This window comes from Channa argus, chromosome 11 (genome assembly GCF_033026475.1).
Source record: "Channa argus isolate prfri chromosome 11, Channa argus male v1.0, whole genome shotgun sequence".
Taxonomy (NCBI): Eukaryota; Metazoa; Chordata; class Actinopteri; order Anabantiformes; family Channidae; genus Channa; species Channa argus.
Window position 1 is genome coordinate 5,927,040 of NC_090207.1, and position 18,483 is coordinate 5,945,522.

The 18,483-nt window shown below is 43.4% G+C and overlaps 1 protein-coding gene across 1 annotated transcript in view; it reads left to right on the forward strand.

The window, feature by feature from the left end:
• Positions 1-2,055: 2,055 nt before the first annotated feature.
• Positions 2,056-18,483, forward strand: part of rtn4r (reticulon 4 receptor) — a 38,908-nt gene continuing 22,480 nt past the window's right edge. The window contains exon 1 of the mRNA XM_067522279.1: positions 2,056-2,692. Coding sequence (XP_067378380.1) covers positions 2,671-2,692 — 22 coding nt within the window. The 5' untranslated portion in view covers positions 2,056-2,670. The remainder of the gene's footprint in view (positions 2,693-18,483) is intronic.

Below are 18,483 nucleotides of genomic sequence, written 5' to 3' on the forward strand. Positions count from 1 at the left end.
GGAGGAAATGCCTGGTGGCCATTTTCTCATCCCGTCAGCATTGTTACCACCTTTGTGTTTACAGGATAGAAGTTCTTTTTTGATTCTGTTTCTAAGCTAAGTATGCTTGGCAAGGTAGTGCAGGATTTAAACGAGTCTGCTTTCTGCTGCTTTCTGCCCTCGTTCACACATTTTCTCATCTCCAACCACAAACACACGGGGCACGAATGCACGACAGCACTGTGCACGGGCCCACACGGGCGTCTGCAATCATGGATGCATTCAGATAAGAGAGAAGAGAGGAGAGAGGGCGACGAGTGTGAAAGGTGACAGCATTTCCTTTTTCTCTCGCGGGGGTGACCTCCTTCTCAGCGGGTCACTGAGACGGCTTTGGACCGTGTCTCTACTGACCATCTGGCCCCGCTGGTCTCCACTGTGAGCAAATACCAGTGGAACGCCTCAATGGCATATTCTGATGTGGCGTGATTCAATAATGTTTGGTGGTTGTAAGCTTGGGATTAGCCTGCTGCACATAGCCTTTCCCCCATTTCACTTGACTTCACCGCCCACATGGCTGTAATTTCGAATCACCTGCTCCTTATGGTCACGTCGGGGCTTTTTCTTCTTTTTTCGATGCCACGCTGTACATACCACTGTAACTAATAAAGGACATTTGAGTTTGTCTCAGTCTGCCTCACAATTCACGCAGGCTCGTATATGGCAGCCTGTATGTGTCCCCATGCAATAGCTAAGCTGCTATTCCAAATGAAACATTGTGAGTGCCATTTGGAAACTTTCCCATATTTCATTGTGAATGCACATGCCTGCAGATGGAAATATTCCAGATTCTCTTATAGGAAATGTAATACATAGTCTCCACGGTGAATGCAACTATTCATCAGCCGGAAATTACTAACACATTTATAGTATGATTCCCTGCTGTCTCTGTCTAAAGAGAGCAGGGAATCATCTTCTCTGTCTCTGTCCACGGTGCTGATTGATGTGTGTCCATGTTCGCCGGTAGGGGGCGTGTGGCACCGCGGCTGCGGATCCCGTCCCTCCTGCGTTTCAGCAAAGCCAGACCACAGCGATGGTGAATTGCTCTTCGGTCTAGTCAGCATTACCAGGGTGTCTTCGCTGCTCGATAGTTTAAAGCAACTTTTTATCAAAGCCAACGCGTTTAAAGTGAATGTGTAATTCGGGATCCTCTGCAAGGACGCGCGGTGTTTGCAGACACGCTGGAAAACAGCGTCTGCCTGTGTTTGAAGAAGTGGCAATTTGAAAATAGGACCAATAGATGATAATATGAATAAGAGGGTGTGTTTCACCACCAACAAAAGAAACTAATAACTACATGAGAACAGGTCAGTGTCTTTAAAACGTTACACTCTCAGTCCAGGTAACCGAGCAGAACTGAAATCTTAGTTTTTTTTTTTCCCCCCCTGTCGCTTAACAACTCCGCCTACGACATCAGAGCAGCCAAATTGTCCAGTCCCCGGGAGGAAGCGCGGGCCCAAGCTCCTCTCCTGCCTTTTAGTGGCTGTTTTCGTATGCATGTGCGTGCCTGGCCATGTCCGATACAAATAGATTCGCCTCACGTCACCTTCCAACCGACCCACCCACCCACCACCACCAGCACCACCACCACCACCCCCCGGCGCATAAAACATTTATTAGAGCGCAGCCCTGCGCTGCAAGAAATGTCTGCCTGAATAAGTCGTTAAGTGTCTGTTTCCTTTTGAAAATCTTGAATGTCTGTCAATTATGGCAAACGAACCCGGGCGTTGTTTCAGATGCTTGTGTCGGTGACCTGCTGTGAACATAGTGGAACCAGGCAGAACATTCAATGCGTAAATGAATAAAGCATTTCGCTCTACTCTTATATGGAAACATATATTTTATATATTTGAATGGTTTTCAAAATACTGTGACATATATTGTGACATAAATACACAAAAACACTACACAAAACGCAGACTTGGCTGTTTTTGATTGATACGGAAATTGCACTTTGGGGTTTAGGAGGAATTTCTTTGCAGCGTGACACAGATCCATAAAAGTCTCATCTCTGAAATCTCTCTCCCTCTTTCCGTCTCTTTCTGCCAAACGCACCTCGCCGCCCCGCCCTCCTTCTCCACCTCCCTGTGGTAAACGCGCACCAGTGCGGCCGAGATCCGTGCGCATCCACCACACACACTTTTCGGTCCGTGTACTTGGGGAATATACAGCGGGGGGCAAGTGATCGGACTGGATATGTGTTGCCGTTTCAAAAAAATGGATTCAATACCGGTTTTTGCGCTCGTGTCGTTGATTCTCCATTTCTGCGTTTGACAGTTTGAGCTCTTCTCCGGAGCTCTTTGCGCGTCCTATATTTTTTGGGGAGGGTGTCGACTGGTGTGTCGAGGCTACCGATCCCAATTTGGATGTTTATTGCTGACTATTTTTTAACCCCTCGTCCAAATGACTGATCTCAGGTGCAGTAGGAGACGTGGCTCCCCTGTCGGGAAGACCTACGGCTAAAGTTTGAAGGGCGCAGGGGTGCTTTAGGCTGTCCGTCTCCCACCGTGCACTCTGTCTGCAATTTCCCACAAATTGCAATAAGCAGCGGATATCCTATCTGTGTCTGCGCGCGCTGGGGGATTCATTAGACTTGGATTTATACAGCTTCTGGATTTCACCCCCATCTAAATCATGAAGACCGTTATTATGGATGGTGAGTATAGACATTAGACAATAGGACACCTTTGCAAAGTTTTCACATAAAGCAGAGAGGAGGATCCCGCTGGGTTACTGCGCACAGATAAAATCCACATCGGGCAGTGAGTGGCACAGCTTTGTGCACAACAGACCCAACAAAAGAGAAGTCAGATTCTGTTCTAATTGGAGTTTACTCTGCTGGCTCCTCCGGACTCTGATCTAGTGCTACATGGCTGATAATACGCACACACACACACAAAAAAACAACACCTCTAATCTCCACAGTACTAAATTACTATTTTACCCTTTGGGAGAGATTCGGTATCATTTATGGATATTGCGGCTGCAAACGACCTTGACTCCGTGGCTTTTAATTGAGTCATAATTCAGAGCAGATTTTCTTCACGACTGTGTGTAGCTGTCTGTGGTCGTCAATATGCTCTGCGTGATATCGCAACTTAACCCGGGCGTCCGCTTCAGTCCGTCTGGACGCTGTGGAGCTGAGCTTTTGATGAAGTCTGCAGATGGTCCGCTTGGCGGCTCAATAATACCGCTTAACTCTCCAGCTCCTTTGGCTTATAATTGGTGTTTTTGTGGCATCGTCCCACTCCGGGTGCCCGCAAAGTGACAGGAAATTGGGCCTCGTAGCTTTCGCGGGTTGAATTATGATGTATTCCATTGAGAACAGGGATGCAACGAATTCCATCTCTTGGCAGACGCATACAGTGGGCGGTTTATGTGTGTGAGAAGGTGGGGCTGGGGCGGGGCGGGGTGGGGTAGGTGGGGGGATGCACCTGCCATGTCAGCGTGATGGTGCCCGTGCCCGTGTTTAATACAGTGCAGCAGAGAAAAAAATATGTCATGGCTTCTGACATTTGATACACAACACCACGATGACATAAGTGCATGTATGTGACATGGACAACGCTCCACCCTGTCCCTCCCCTGCACACACTGCCTCAGCAAACACACTCCCCCCCCCTCTCTCTGTTACACACACACACACACACACACACAGTGCTTATGCAACATGCTGTACACACACTCTCTCTTTTACACGTTGTTCATTACTTGGCTAAAACTGCAGGATTATGGTAAGAAAGCTGCAGATTATCATGGGCCTACAGAGTAACTTTGCATTTCACAACTAGGAAAATCAAAGAGGCACATCTACTTGTGTATTCTCTTTGAAATGTCACAGGGTGATGCAAATTCAAGTGCACACCCCTTCACTGGCACAGAATGGCTCTGGGTCCCACAGACCCTACAGGCAGGTTTTCATCATCCAACTGCTGGTGTGATTTAGCACCAGGCTCCTGACACACACCTATGTCTGACTTTTTTTTTTTTTTTTTTTTTTTTTTCCTGCTGCAATTATAATGGGTATCCATCTCCCAGACTCCTGATTTGGCTGAGAAAATATGGCCTGTCGTGTCTTGTGTTTAAAGTGTCAGAGTGTGGAGGGCCTTTAATTTACACTCTTTTTCACCCAGTCAGCATATGATCAAATGCCTCTGTGGGAAAGCTGTTGCTTGGGGGTGTAGTTGCTCCCTGTCTACTGCCAGGCAAAGCCAATAAAGCCCAAATGAATGGATAAAACCATTATGGTGGAACTGAGAGCTTTCTCTTCAGGAGCTTTAAACCACTACACAATGGGGGCATTTTTTTTTTTTCAATTAGTTAACTTTGCTGTTGTTTTGGCAGTGCCTTGCCAAAAACTCTGCCCTATTTTTAAAAATAGGCCACATGATGCAGCATCTGAAGTGGTAAGATAATTGTTTAGAACATATCTAGCTGTAAAGAAAAAGGAAACGGTGAATAAAAATAACAATAGCCGATTTGCATGGCGATTAAACATCATCGCTTAAACTGACAACGAGACGTGGCATCTTCCACATCCTTAAAAAGGGGAATGTGAAATGGATCTCTCTTTGTGTTGTCTTTGTTTGTATGAGTGTGTATCTCTGCACGAGGGGGTGTCTTAAGACAAGAGAAAGACCATGAAGAGAGAGAAAAATGGATCAAAATGAAATTGAGACGTGCAAAAGTTAGATGAATTCTTGGGCCTGCTGCTTGGCTTGTAACCTTCCGTTTAAGCGTTAGTGTGTCCTTCATCACACATCAGTGTGTCAGCTGCATGGATGCTGCAGCCAAATGAGAGGAAAAGAGCAGTTCTGCATATATATATATATATTTACTTAATACTGACTCCGCAGGTGAGGGATGTTGTTTACGTTCGCATCCGTTCAAGTTGAGCCTTGTTTCTTCCTAATTGGGTGAGGTCAGCAAATGCAACCAACCAAACGGCTCCCTCGAGGCAACCGAGGGTAACTACTGTATGTAGGGTTTTGATGTGGATTTCAGCCCTGCCATGATGACTGAAACATGTGGTTTGACCACTACTCAAGTAAAAAATGACACTGCAGGAGGTAAACAGTAATGCTTAGCAATTAATTAGCGGCAAATACTCGCTGCAAAACACATGTCATTGTCATGTGTTGTGCTCCCGGTTGCCAGTCAACCCCGTAGAACAGCTAATTGTTTTCATTGCATTTCAAATCAGACATTCGGCCTTGGTTCCACTTACCTTTGTTTTATCGGCACAACACTGCATCTTTACTGTTCGATGTCAAACGAATCTCTTTATTGCTCTCACAAGTCAATAACAGCTCTGTCTGATTCACCTGTTCACCCAGATCTTAGCAACAGATAGTGTAATAGCCGTCTCATTGTGTTTGGCAAAACAGGTTTAACCCTTAAAAATGGGGGCAAAAATACACTCACATATCTATATTTACTTTCTTGCATTATTAATAAAATAAGAGAAGATTTCGTTTATATGTACTTATTAGAAATGATATCTTTTGCAGCCTTTGTGATGGTGCTACATATGATCAGTAGAAAATAACAGAATACTCCTTATTGCAGTCAAATTGGCCATTTTATCAACATTTGATTCTTATTATTGTTGCTGCACATTGGACTATTGCTTCATAGCTTATTAGGATACATTCAAACCCTTTTCAGAGCAATAATGTTGATATTTCCTACGAATTGCTTAAACTCTAAAAAGGTCACAATGTTTTTTTGTGTCATGCTACGAAAGGCACACTGGCGTCGGTGCCTCAGATACAGTGACAGGGTGCAGCAGGCTATCTGAAAGTAGATCTGTTGCGTTCATTGCATCCTGATGAGCACACTCCTTGAGGGGCTTCTTTTAATTGGCCGCACCCTTCAACCGCATTTGTTTATACAGTATGTGCATTCACACAAACAGATTCCTATTGATACACACACACACACATGCACACACACAGCATGCTGGCCTCAGATATCCTTGGAACCATCCGCTCTAGGTTATCCCAGTCTCCCAGCTCTTCACTGCTAATCAGCAAGACAGAGGAACTAAGTGGATAAACGAGTAAAATTCTATTTGTTTATACAGAGGAAGCTAAGGGGCGAAAAATACAGAGAGCAGAAGAAATGGAATACACTATTCCCCCAGATTACCAGTCCTTAATCCTCTCTGTGGGTTATTATTCTACTGTCATAATGTTTGGAAGGACAACGAGCAGAAAATATACTGTAGACGCTAACCCCCACTCTCAAAATATAAATATATAAAATACAATAACAATGAGTGCTGACTCTTGACTTGAGGACGGTGTGGGACAAGAGGGAGGACCAGACAAATTGGCATTATGCAACTTTGGGGTGGTGAGGTGGGTGGAGTCTTTATGGGGAGATTTATTTATATTATTATCCAAAGCCCACTGACAGTGTATGATAATCCTTTAATGGCGCCTACACACGACAAAATGCAGTTTCATCTGAGCTGAGTTTACACTGGAGTCGTGATAGAAACCAACCGGCTGACCCAGCAGCAAGCGACCCCCCTCCCCACTCCACCCCCCCGCCCCCCAAGGGAGCAAATATGCATCTGTTGATTCCTTTAACACAGCAATAACATTATTCGGCTGCAGCTTCCAGCATGCATAAACAGAGCTGGCTAATTTGTGGAACACATTGCCCATCTCACTCCGCTGCACAGTGTCATTTTTCAATCTGGGGTTTCACAGTTGTTCTCGCCGCGTCCTTGGAACTCGCCGTGCCCACTTTTCCGTCTGTGAATCCATGAAAGTTGTATGCTTGTTCTAATCCCATTGCAGATGCGAAAGCGTGCGCCGAGCAGCCCGAACGTCGGTGACGCTGATTATACCACAATGGGGAGGCTGACTGATGGCCTAGTAAATTGTTAATTAGACAGAGCAGAAGCCGTTCTTAAATTAGATGCATGGATGGAGCCGTTGTTGGAGCCTTATAAGTCAACCCTGCTCTGCTCCTCTTCTTGCCACTTAGATAGATAAAGGGGCTGACTGATCCATGACGTGAGCACAAGTAAAAAGTCATTGATCACAGTGAGAGGAGGATTAGCATTAGTGATCAACACCAAAACAAAGAGCTACTGACAGATAGATTGATAGACAGATTCAGCTATTCACCGTTTTTTTTCTGTTAGTTTGAGCAAAGAGGGGTTTTTGACACAGAAAATAAAAAGCAGACGATGTGAAAAGGGTTTACAAGTTGTCATTTTTAAATGCAAGGTTGACTTGTCTAGACAGTATGTACAGTGCAGCATACAATGTGTGTGTTTGTTACACAAACGATGTCCTCAATCTACAGCAGAGAGTGCGATGATGTGCAAAGAGGCAGGTCCATCAATACTCGGCTGCAGTAAACTCAGAGGACATTTTGATCAAATTAGTCCGATTTTGCTGACATATGACCTGAGCTGAAGCCAGTTTTGGCTGCTGCGTGTCAAACAACAGGACGGTCAACGGTTCAGCGCAATATTTCCGACTACGGAGGAGTGGAGGGCGGATATCCTGAGGAAGAGCCTCACCTCTTTTTCCCCCTCCTGCACGGATAACTAACTATTCAGATATTTATAGCCGTGTTTATCACTGACGCAAAATGGACTCCCCACCAATCCTTGTGATCATCCTGTGTGAGGCGGCCTGTTGTTGTGATTAATTTGCAGACTCGACAGATGGGAGTTGGTGTTTTGATGCTGCATCTTACTCAATCCCTGGCACCACATCATTGAGGCGCTTAAGCCTAAAAAAAAAAGGGGGGGGGAAGGTTGGATCACCTTTCTCTACTGTATGCAATGTTGGATCATATCTTTTCTTGTTGTTCATCGTCACTTAAGTTCTAAAGGGCCACTTCAGAAGGACTCTGTGACTTGCAGAAATAGATGCATATATGGCTGTTTTCTTTTCTTTTCTTTTTTTTTTTTATTTGAAGGACAAATACCGTGCGCTGATTGCAGAGACTGCATATTTCAGCAAGCTTTCAAACAGTAGCTCTACAGTGTGGGGTAAGGAGCGAGATGATAATTAGATGGTTGGATGGAGGGATCAGTAGGCAGGTATAGTAAAGTGGATAATATAGTATTGCAGGTGTAGATATAGATAGAATGCTGATTTTTGCATTGTGCCATACATCCATTAAAGATTGAAGTAGAACAAAGCCTTTCAGAAACTCAGTGACAGATTGGACTTTCACACTGTTACATTGCAATACTTTCAGCAGTAATGCATCTCCCTGCGAGCTTGGTAGGTAGTTCACAGTTGAAATATGTATGGGGAACCCTTCAAAGGAAATAGGTTGTAGCTGCTCAGCTCAGAGGAAATTGATCTGTTATAGTTGTGAAAGCTCATTCGGCAGGTGCTAAACATATATAATGCACATCTATTCTGGTGGCTTTGCACAAGAATTCCCCCCCCAAATTTTAGGTGGCTGATATAACTTTCGTTCATACGCAAATCAGTGTCCTCAGTGGCAGGTGGGAGTAAAAGGATTTGTCGAGCAGGAAATGCATAATCCTGCTGCAGGAGCAACGTAACGTTTTTTTTTGTTTTTTTGTTTGTTTTGGGTTTTTTTTAAACATACTCACAAGCATAAAAGAAGAATCAATGAAGATCCCACTCGTCTGCCACTGCGAGGATGCCCTATAACCCTCACTTTGAACGAACAGCGCTTGTTTATCTGCATGTAATTGGACGGGGCTGCCCTCACAAAACAAATAACAGTATGAAGGGGAAGGCAACCACTGCCAAGCCAAGGTGTGACGTCGGTGTTCAGACACGTTCATGTGAATCAGGTTTTGCTTTCAGTCATCTCAGGGGCCCAAAGTAGGTTATTCTTATTAAAATGCAAATCTGACAAGTGCGCTTCATCTGCACTTTCCCTTTGTCCCTGTGGATTTTGTGCCAAAGACACATACCTTCTGATTCTTTACAATCTTTCCTTTATGCTCCCTTCTCCTGCTCCTCTTACATTCTTCTTCTTCTTGTCTCTAATTCTATTACTCCCTCACCCGCATGCACACTGTCGCTCATCTTTCTGTCTTCACTCTCAGGTGTAAATGCTGATTATCTTGTGTAGATATCAGGCCACGGCAAATTAAATGTGACCGCAGCTAGCCTGCCAGGACATCCATTATAATGATATCTGTAATCTGCTGGGCTCAGGGGAAGCTGTGGGGAGGGGTGGTAAGATAGAAGCATGATGACTGGGGGAAAGGGGGGAGGGGGGGGGGGTTTACTTGCATATTTGAGCCAGAGTAGCTGTTTAAGGCTGTAACATCACCCAAAGCTCAGGTCATGAACTTGTGCTTACAATATGTCGAGTTGGCTTTGCCTCTTGTTATTGACTTTTTCTGTACTTCTACACCACAAAGTGACGTTTAAAGACATTGATATTAGTGTATAATGATCTTTGTTTGTTCAGCCACACGGTGGCAATCAGTGATCAAGATAATGACCCAGTTTTTGGTCTTCATTTCACCCAGTGATGCTGCCAGAACTGCAAAATGCATCACTTCCTGTGCCCTAGACAACAATTCCCAAGAAAGATTTACGGTTAGAAAAAGCAAACATGAATGTTTTTCTATTTCCTAATATTTTATATAAATCAGTGATAGAGTCTCAGAATGGAAAATTATCCATCTGAAAGTATAATGATGATTACATCAAGGCGCTGTGCAGGATCAAAACAGCAGTGTTTAAATCCTGCAGTGCACCATTTTGACACAACTCTCGGCGCATAACAGCAGGTGGTAGACCTGTGTAAAACATTTTTTTTTGCATAGAATCCCTTTGACATTCAGGATCAGAGAGCACAAAGGAAGAATTGATCAAATGAGTGAAAAGATTGTAGTGGGGATATGTCGCTGTCACGGGCACATCAGCTTGGCTCAGTTTCCAAAACCCCCCTAATCAGAAATGCTGCTTGTTTTCACATGCCTGTACGTGTTCTTAGCAAAGCCTGTCATCACAGCAATTATTGCAGAGAGGTAGATAAGTACTGCCAACACTCGATCTCCGAGCTGTAAACAAATTATGCTGAGGGGTCTTGATAATGTCTGTGTGAGAAACGAAATGGTGTGATACCAACTCTGATGGTCCCGCTGTGCCGTCTTGCATCATCCGCCAGCAGATACTCAGGAGGGTGAATCGGTGCCGCCACGGCCACCGCTGCTGTGGTGCTGTCCAGATGTGCGGCGTGTCGATGCTTTGTGTGCGGGTTTCAAAGATTTATTTACCCTTTTTTGCATCTCTCATCAAAAAGCATACAGCCCAGTCCAGCTGTTTGGATAATGGGTTTTGAAAGATGAGACCTTTTCTCTTTTAGGATAAATCAGAGCCTGAAACTTCCAGCCAGCGCATTTAAGAAGTAATTGATGAAGGTTCCCTAAACAAAATGTCTTTTAATTTGATGCCATTAAGTAAGAGGAGGTTAATTTTACTGACACGATCCAGTAATTAGTCAAACACAATTAGGCTTGTGTTTTGATCTATGGCATGTTTAAGCTTCTTTGGTCTTGTAGAAATTTCTGGCGGTTTTCAATAAATCTTTCAGTGGTTTTGCTACAGGTAATTGACAGGTTATGTTTTCTCCCCCTTCATCGCTCCCTTGGAAGGCGTTAGCATATTGAGTTTCGTGCCCGACTGTGAAGCGATTCCCACCATGACTTTAAAAGGCATCGCACGAATAGGCGGCACATTACACCACAGAGAAATATGAGACAGGATAGAGAGCGAAACTATTCCTCCACGTTTTCCTCTCAGCCCTGACACTCTTCAGTGGCATGAGCATAAAACACATGCACAGACACACACACACACACACTCCACCACCACCACTGCCTGCTGACTAACACAACAATTAGGAGTTGGACTGCGTTTTCTGGGGGGGTTTGGGGATGTTATGCTCCCGTCCTTGACCGATAACGCAGGAGAAACAGCCATGAAATAGACTAAATAATTCACCTCCACCTCCAAGTTAAAGACAGCTGAGCCTCCTCAGGTTTTCCCCGTGTTTATTGTTGCCTACTCTACCATGACTCAGAAATTAGGGCCTGGAAACTCTGCAGAATCTGATCAGCGGTCCAGAGTCACACCAAGGAATTCAACTACCGGACTACGGGTAACAGAAAAATCTAAGTGCTGTAGTACTTTCTCTCCAAAAGTCAATAGCAGAGCTTCAATTTAATGTCAGCAGCACCATGTACCATAAATTACAAGACAGCCTATAAATTGATTTTCACTCACATAAATTAACAGCAGAATGAAAGAAAAGAGGTGTACTTCACCCTCCAGTGTGATTTGTTTGAATAAAATGTCTTTCTGCAAACATCATTGTGTTTAACACACAACTGCATGTAAGCGTATAGGGGAGACTTCTAAGAGCAGTCAATCAGAGGTCAAGATACATCCTTTTTTCTATTGTACCTAAAAGTATAAAAATAATTTATAACAAGTGAGTGTAAGGGTGCAAAGCAACAAAGAACGGAAATAAAATGAACTTAATATTATGTATGATGTACGTGGAATTGCACCACGTCCTAACAATGAAACCATTTCCCAGTTTTTCGTTTGACTGAGTGTGACCTAGACCTAGTCACTCATTTCACACCTTACTTAAGGAGACAGAGAAACACACATGCTAAACCCCCCAAAGACACTACAAACTTGGTTATAAGTCGTTGTTTACCACTCAGTGTTTCTAACATGCAATGAAGAGGGGCTAAGGACTGGCCTGCTCCCTGCAGGTCGTCCCCTTGCTCTGCAAAAAGATGGAAATACAAGAATTAATACTGCAAATGCTGTTTAGACAGTAAAAAAAACGAACAAAAATATCACCCATCCAGTGTAAAGAAGGTCAAAATGCATGTTTAGGAAAAACATTGGACTGCTGGTCCCAAACATCAGCAGACACTAAGTCCTCCTCAAAGGCTTTTCGGCCTACGGCAGGTTGGACACGCCTGCCTTTTGAAGGACAGCCCTACCTCCCTGAAGACCCTGCCTACAGTAGCAAGGGGCGGAGCTTTCTGACACCTATGCAGTATATTTTATTCAGCACTTTCTGATTTTGATGCTAGAAACGACTCACGCCTTAGTCGTGCTGTAAATTATAAAGCATAACACGTTTTGCACTGTCATGTTTCTTTTTTTTCTTTTTTTTGATTTCTTGTCCCTGAGAATTCTGATTTGGATTTATTCTAGATTTCAGTGTTACAATTCCAGTCAGCTGGATTTATAGATGCACTTTATACTTTTTCTTCATTGCTGGTTGGAACAAACTGAGGATTGCTGAGTCTACTGCTTCCTAAAGAGGGATACTCTAACTATAATTAACTATATAGAAGTACTACTCCATTAAGACCTGTTAAATGGATTAAGTCACACTGTATACAGTACATTGAGAAATTCTAGGAGGTCGCTTCTAGTATCAGAGCATTTCCTGTCAGTGGATTCTCTCTGCACACAACACTGTAATGGAGACCTGTTATTTCGAAAGCTATAGCATCATGCATTAGAAACCATAAACAGCCATTAGCTTCCTCCAGTGTGAGAGCACTGCACCTTGCCACCACCCAGGCAAGGCATTACTCAGCAAATGGAAAGACTGGAGACTGGAAACTTTATTGCAGCTGTGCGGATGAAAGCAGATATGGTTTACTGACACGGACTTGATGGGCCTCTCTTCCTCAAAATAGCCTCATTTACTGAATCTGCCAGATTTTTATTGGGGAAGTGTTTATTGGGCGTTCATTGTCAACCGAATCTGAAACGGCAATGGCGTTTTTGTGTTTGCAATTGACAGGCCCTGTAGATGTTTCATCTGCTCCGGTACAAACTTTCACCGCTTTATGTAACTGCAATTGAAAACAGCTCCTCTATAAGGATTCCTCTGTCAATACAGCAGCACTGTAATTATGTTCCTTTCATATCGGAGCAGTGAGGGAGCGCTCCCTGATATGCTTCTGGAATATGTGATACCTTCTTTATTACCGAATGGGGTTATCCAGCCCGCCACCTGCCGTTGCCATACAAACCATCCTCCTGTGCACCACCTTCTCCGTGAGATAAAGTCGGACTTGTGCGTATTGGGACTGTATTACGGTATCAACTGCTCATCCACTTAACAGGAGAATCAACTTCGTTTACGACTAATTAAAGCCATTAAAGGCGGCACACGCTAATGCGGTTTTGCACAGATAACAGTAACACGGGCAACAGTGACAGCCGGCCTCATTTTACCGGCAGGTCAAGATGAGAGTAATTAATTGGGTATTAAAGTCACAGAGTGGCGTGTTCGCCTGCTCTTAGACGAGACAAGATGGAGGCTCGGGTGCAGAGTGCTGATACGGGTGTCATCAGAACTCAGGCTGATTACTTCAGACTATTTAGTTCAAAAGCTCCCGTCGAGGATGCATACAAATATACATGTCTGTAGTGAAACAAAAGAGGGCAACAAATATTTCGCTAATGGGAGTTTTAAATGAGAGGAACTCTGATTTTTTTTATTTAAAAGATGGATTACGATCTTTCAAGTTAGGTCACCATATGAACCCTGACAAAAGTAATAATTGCATTCATAAGACGCAATAGGGCCGAACTCTACAGTACTTTAACTTTGGAAGATATCTACACTATGAAATAACACATCTGAATACATTGTGAATCTGAATACAAGTACTGTAGTTTTAGGTTCCCATCACTTCCAATAAAAGGCCCTGAAGAAGTGACATGCCAAAGGTCAGTATGAACAGTAGGAACAAATACGGCGTCTCTCAGTGTTGAAATGGCACCTGACTGTAGTTTTAATATGAAACAATGTGAGTCTGTCCTTCTAGTGGTGAACACCCCCCCACCCAAAAAAAAGAGCATGCAACCTAATTAATTTAAAGGTGAGTCATGATAGGACGTTTAAATGAAAATATTCAAGGTAGTTTTTTGTGTGGAAGTGGTAAAAAAAAAAGCTAATATAGCCACAGGTTCATGTCCTGTAGTAGCGTGTTTGGATTTGCTGAAACCCTGTTTCACTTTGGAGCAATTCTCAAGACTAACTCTTAGGAACATTTCTAGGTTACATCATCCAAATTTACATAAAATTGTCCAGCAATTAACTGAGTTTTGCACCAGAATATACCAAGTTGTTTCTACGTTACAACATTTTCATTATCTGCTATTCCAATGGAGGACTATGCAGGTTAAATGCATGAAGGATTTGCATAATGGCTACGACCGCACACACAGTTGTTATTCCTGTGCAGCCATTACTCCAGAAGCAGCAGCTGACAACAGCCTACAGCATATGAGCTGCAAGTGTTTCTTATACACGCGTTCCCGTCATACAAGCAGTGATGGTGGATGACATACACCTTTGAAAACGCAGCCGGACGGTTACGGTCTGTGTGCGTTTGCAGGGAAACGTGTAGGATAAGTAGAAATTACATAGATAAACATTCAGTGTCCAGATGTAGATTAAAAAAGACAAAACAAAGCTTGATTCCATGCCACGAGGAGCGAGATGAAAGCAGGGAGGGCTTTAAAAGTTCCTCCATCTAAGGTAAGCTGTTGCTAAGCTGAGTCTGCAGTTATCTCCTATCCACTGTGCTGAATACAGGAAGAGGGGAAAGGGAAGAGAAAATAAGGGCATTCTGTTGCCAGATTGACTCCATCTTCAAAGAGATATTAACATAGCACCAGTTTCTCTTTTATCTTTCTTTAATTTCAAGGATGCCAGCCCAAATTAAAATGCAGCACGACTGAAATAAACCTAAAAGATCACAGACACAAAGGAAGAGAAGGAGAGAAGGAGGGAAAATGAAAAGAAAACCCGCAGGTTGCAAACACGGATCTATGTGAAAGGCAACTCATTAACTGCACCATCACAAGTGACATTTGCCCATCATCAATTCTGCTGTGGCCCATTTTTATTGCAGGAGACCAAAACATGTGATCCGATGGCCCCATTTTATACCGAGAGACTCTTGTAATTCCTGGCTGATTACAGAGGAAAAGAATGACAATGCTAATCATACAATGTAGTTGTGGGTTTAATAATTCAATCACAGCACTGTCAGGCTCATTAACGTTCAACTAGAACAAGATTAGATGTGCAAAACATTCGAGCCACGCCAAATATGACACTTTGAGCTTTATTGTTATTTTCTTGTTTGGTTAGAACATTTATTATTGGGATGCTTGTTGATGGCATCGGGCAGTGAAGCTAATAATACTGAAACAACGAGTTTCAATATTTACCAGGGTGAGTTTGTTTGCTGGATTCCCAGGTGACGGTGCGGTTTCATTGGTACGCAAAATGGGCTCCACAAACACTCCAAGTAACTGCATTAATGACTGCTCTGCATGCCAGGAACAAAAACTCCAGTGTTGCAGCTGTTCCCCACTCAGTTTGTCAAAAAATGAGCTTTTGATGAGACAGTGCTGCCCCTCAAATGTGGTGTAGAAATTAAAAAGAGTTCAGCGCAACTTGTTCTGAATAGCAAACAGAAATGTGAATGTAAATGAAGTCCACATACAGAACATGGACGTGAGTATATCGTCCTACTGTATAGGCCGTCCAGATCAGTGAAGACATACTCTCATAACAGAGACATAGTCTCTTTTAGCCCAGCTCTGCACTGTATATATTTCATCCGCATTTCTTTGGAGGTTTCTTTGCCAACTGTGTATTTCTCAAAACTTTCAGTGCATTTCAACCATGTCCCCTCAGTAGGAGTATATGCCTTCGTCCGTGGCGTATGTCGCAGCCGTCTCCTTAGCTTCTCAACAGTGCGCTTCATGCGACTTTGCTGCCGCCGACATACCATGTTTAACATGAAACGGTAAAATAAGAATCCTGGAAGATGATGTAGCACGGCTGGTGGCGGCACCGAAGATCAGACTGCCGCAGAGAACTTTGAGAACTGAGAGAGACGGAGAAGGAGAAGGAGAAGGGGAGCGTGCATACTAATGCTGCCCTCTGCATCCCCCCCACCCTTAACTTCTTTACATACAGGTCTTTACTTCTGCTCTAGAATTCACCATCTTCACGTAATGATGCCTCCTACACAATATTCCTGTCTCCACATAACGTCCCCGTGGAAGCACTCGTGAATCATCAAGCTGGGGTTCTTTTTGTTCTGTGCTGTCAATCTGTCATCCTGATTCCCCCTCCAAACTGCCTTCACCTTGGTGTCAACCTGGGCGAGCCGTTTGCGCTGCATAGAAGTAATTTACCTATGGTATAATGTGGGTAATAACTGACACAGCATATTGACTGGGCTAATTGACTTAGAAATACTGGTAGTAAGAAGATAAATGGCGAGGTGTCTGTGGTATATTTGTATCATTAGCAGCATACTGTACCACTGTGAATACCTGAGGAGATGCTCAGATGGGTTATCTGGCCAGAAGGAGGTGATGAAAACAGATAAAAGTGAATAATGCTGGCATACTCTCAGCATGGAGCAGAGGCAGAGCTCTGAGGGGTGATTTCCAAAGCTCCATATGGTTATTCATAGTCTTGGACACATGTTGAGGTACATGGACTTTTTCATTTAAAGGTTTTTTTCACGATCAATCCTGTTAATCCCCATTAAAGACATTTTACTCACCAAGTCAGTTCCTGAAATCTACAGTAGACAACGAGTCAGACGGAAAAAGTCATGTCACTGTATGGAATTTGAACAAAAACACAAGGTTAGTCCTTCATGTTTGGAAGAAAAGATTCACCGCAGTTTACAGACAGTTTCTGGCTTATTTACAACCTGTTGCAATGTTGCCACACACCTTCTTTGAGCAGAAGAAACACGTCGTGTTTTCTTTTGTCGGAAAATCTAAAGACCTTAAATAATAATTAAGGGAAGAAAATACAGAAAATCTTCACAAATGAGACCACTTGACCCCCCAGAAAGTGTCATTTTATTCGAAATCAAACAATTTTTCAACCAATCTGTTGATTAATCTACTGCTTTGTTGCACTTGCTCAGAAGTGGAAAACTAATGGAGAGAGAGAGAGTGAGCGAGCGAAGGAAGGCTCAAAAATATACCCGCAGATGCTTAGATATCCTCACTTTTAGGTCTTAGATCGGTCCGACCTCCATAAACACTGGCCCCTACATGCAACTTGATGACTGGTAGATGTCAAACCATCAAACCTTCCATTTGCAATCAATCACAGACCTCCCACGATCTCAGAATCCGAACCTAATTGCATCACCTTTGGACTAGAGGTCACAGATGACATTATCTAACTTCTCCTGGACATGCACTACAGGATAATTGGGTTAATTTGGGTCAGATTCGCCCCTCCTGCTGATGGGGAGGGAGTTTCTGACTCAATCCCATTTACAAACGTGATCCTAATGCTACCAGCTGGCTCAGAGTCTCCCCAATTTCTAATCAAACTTGAAACCTTGTTGTGTGAGGGAACAGTGATTGTATATTGAGCAGAAACCTATCAAATACGACGAGAGCGAGCTGATCGGGAAGAGTCACCAACCGGATATTGTGTATTTGTAGTAGTAGCTAGCACTAGCCTTGTTTGGGACTAACAAAACATTATGTTCAACACACTTCTTCCTTTTTTTTGTTCTTTTTGTAGCACACACAAGTGCTCCTACACTAACATGAGGGCCACAGTTGGCCGCCATGTTTGTTTTGCATGCGATCTTTTATTTTAAAGTCTGTGGTCCTGCCTCTAGCTTGTGCAGTCTTACAATTATACAATTCAATAAAAATGGGTTGAATCTGTTGTTGGTGTCACAAATTTGAAAAATTGATTAAGATTTAAAAAATCTTCTATTGCACCAGAGATTACAGGTGGACTCGTATTTTCTTAAAGGAAAGAATGTGGCACACAACAGCGGGATGGCATTTTCAAAGTTAATGTGCGGCAAGAAAAAGATTTGACTTGACTTGTGTAAAATACCAAATGGCAATGTTTAACTGCAGGGTTCAGTGTTGGACACAACATGTCAAAATATGCCTCTGAAAGAGAAAGTAGGTCAGAAGTTGACATGGGACCTGTGTCTAAATGCATTCACCCCCCCCAAAACAAAGCCTCAAAACAGGTTCCAGGATTCCCCAGCAATATACAGGCTGCTTCTAAGTAGCTCACAGACACGTGTTCACATTTCGTGTGACACCCGTAGTCAACAGGTGCCAGCACACAACAGCTGCTGCTGCCGCGACTCGCCTGCTCTGATGTGGCCCTGGGGAGCTTGATGCCAGAACTGGTTTGGGTCCATCGTGCATCCAGTTTTGCATTTCTGCAAAGTTTATTATGGCAGGAATCAGATGTGAGAATAAAAGGGCTAAAGGGAAGTCACTTCCCTTCAGCCTTCAGAAGAGGGGGGTGAAGTGGTCTTAGAAGATCTTTCTTTTTCTTAGGAATGTGCATGACATTTCAATTCTTGCTTGGGGCAAAAAAATCAGCTCGACTTTA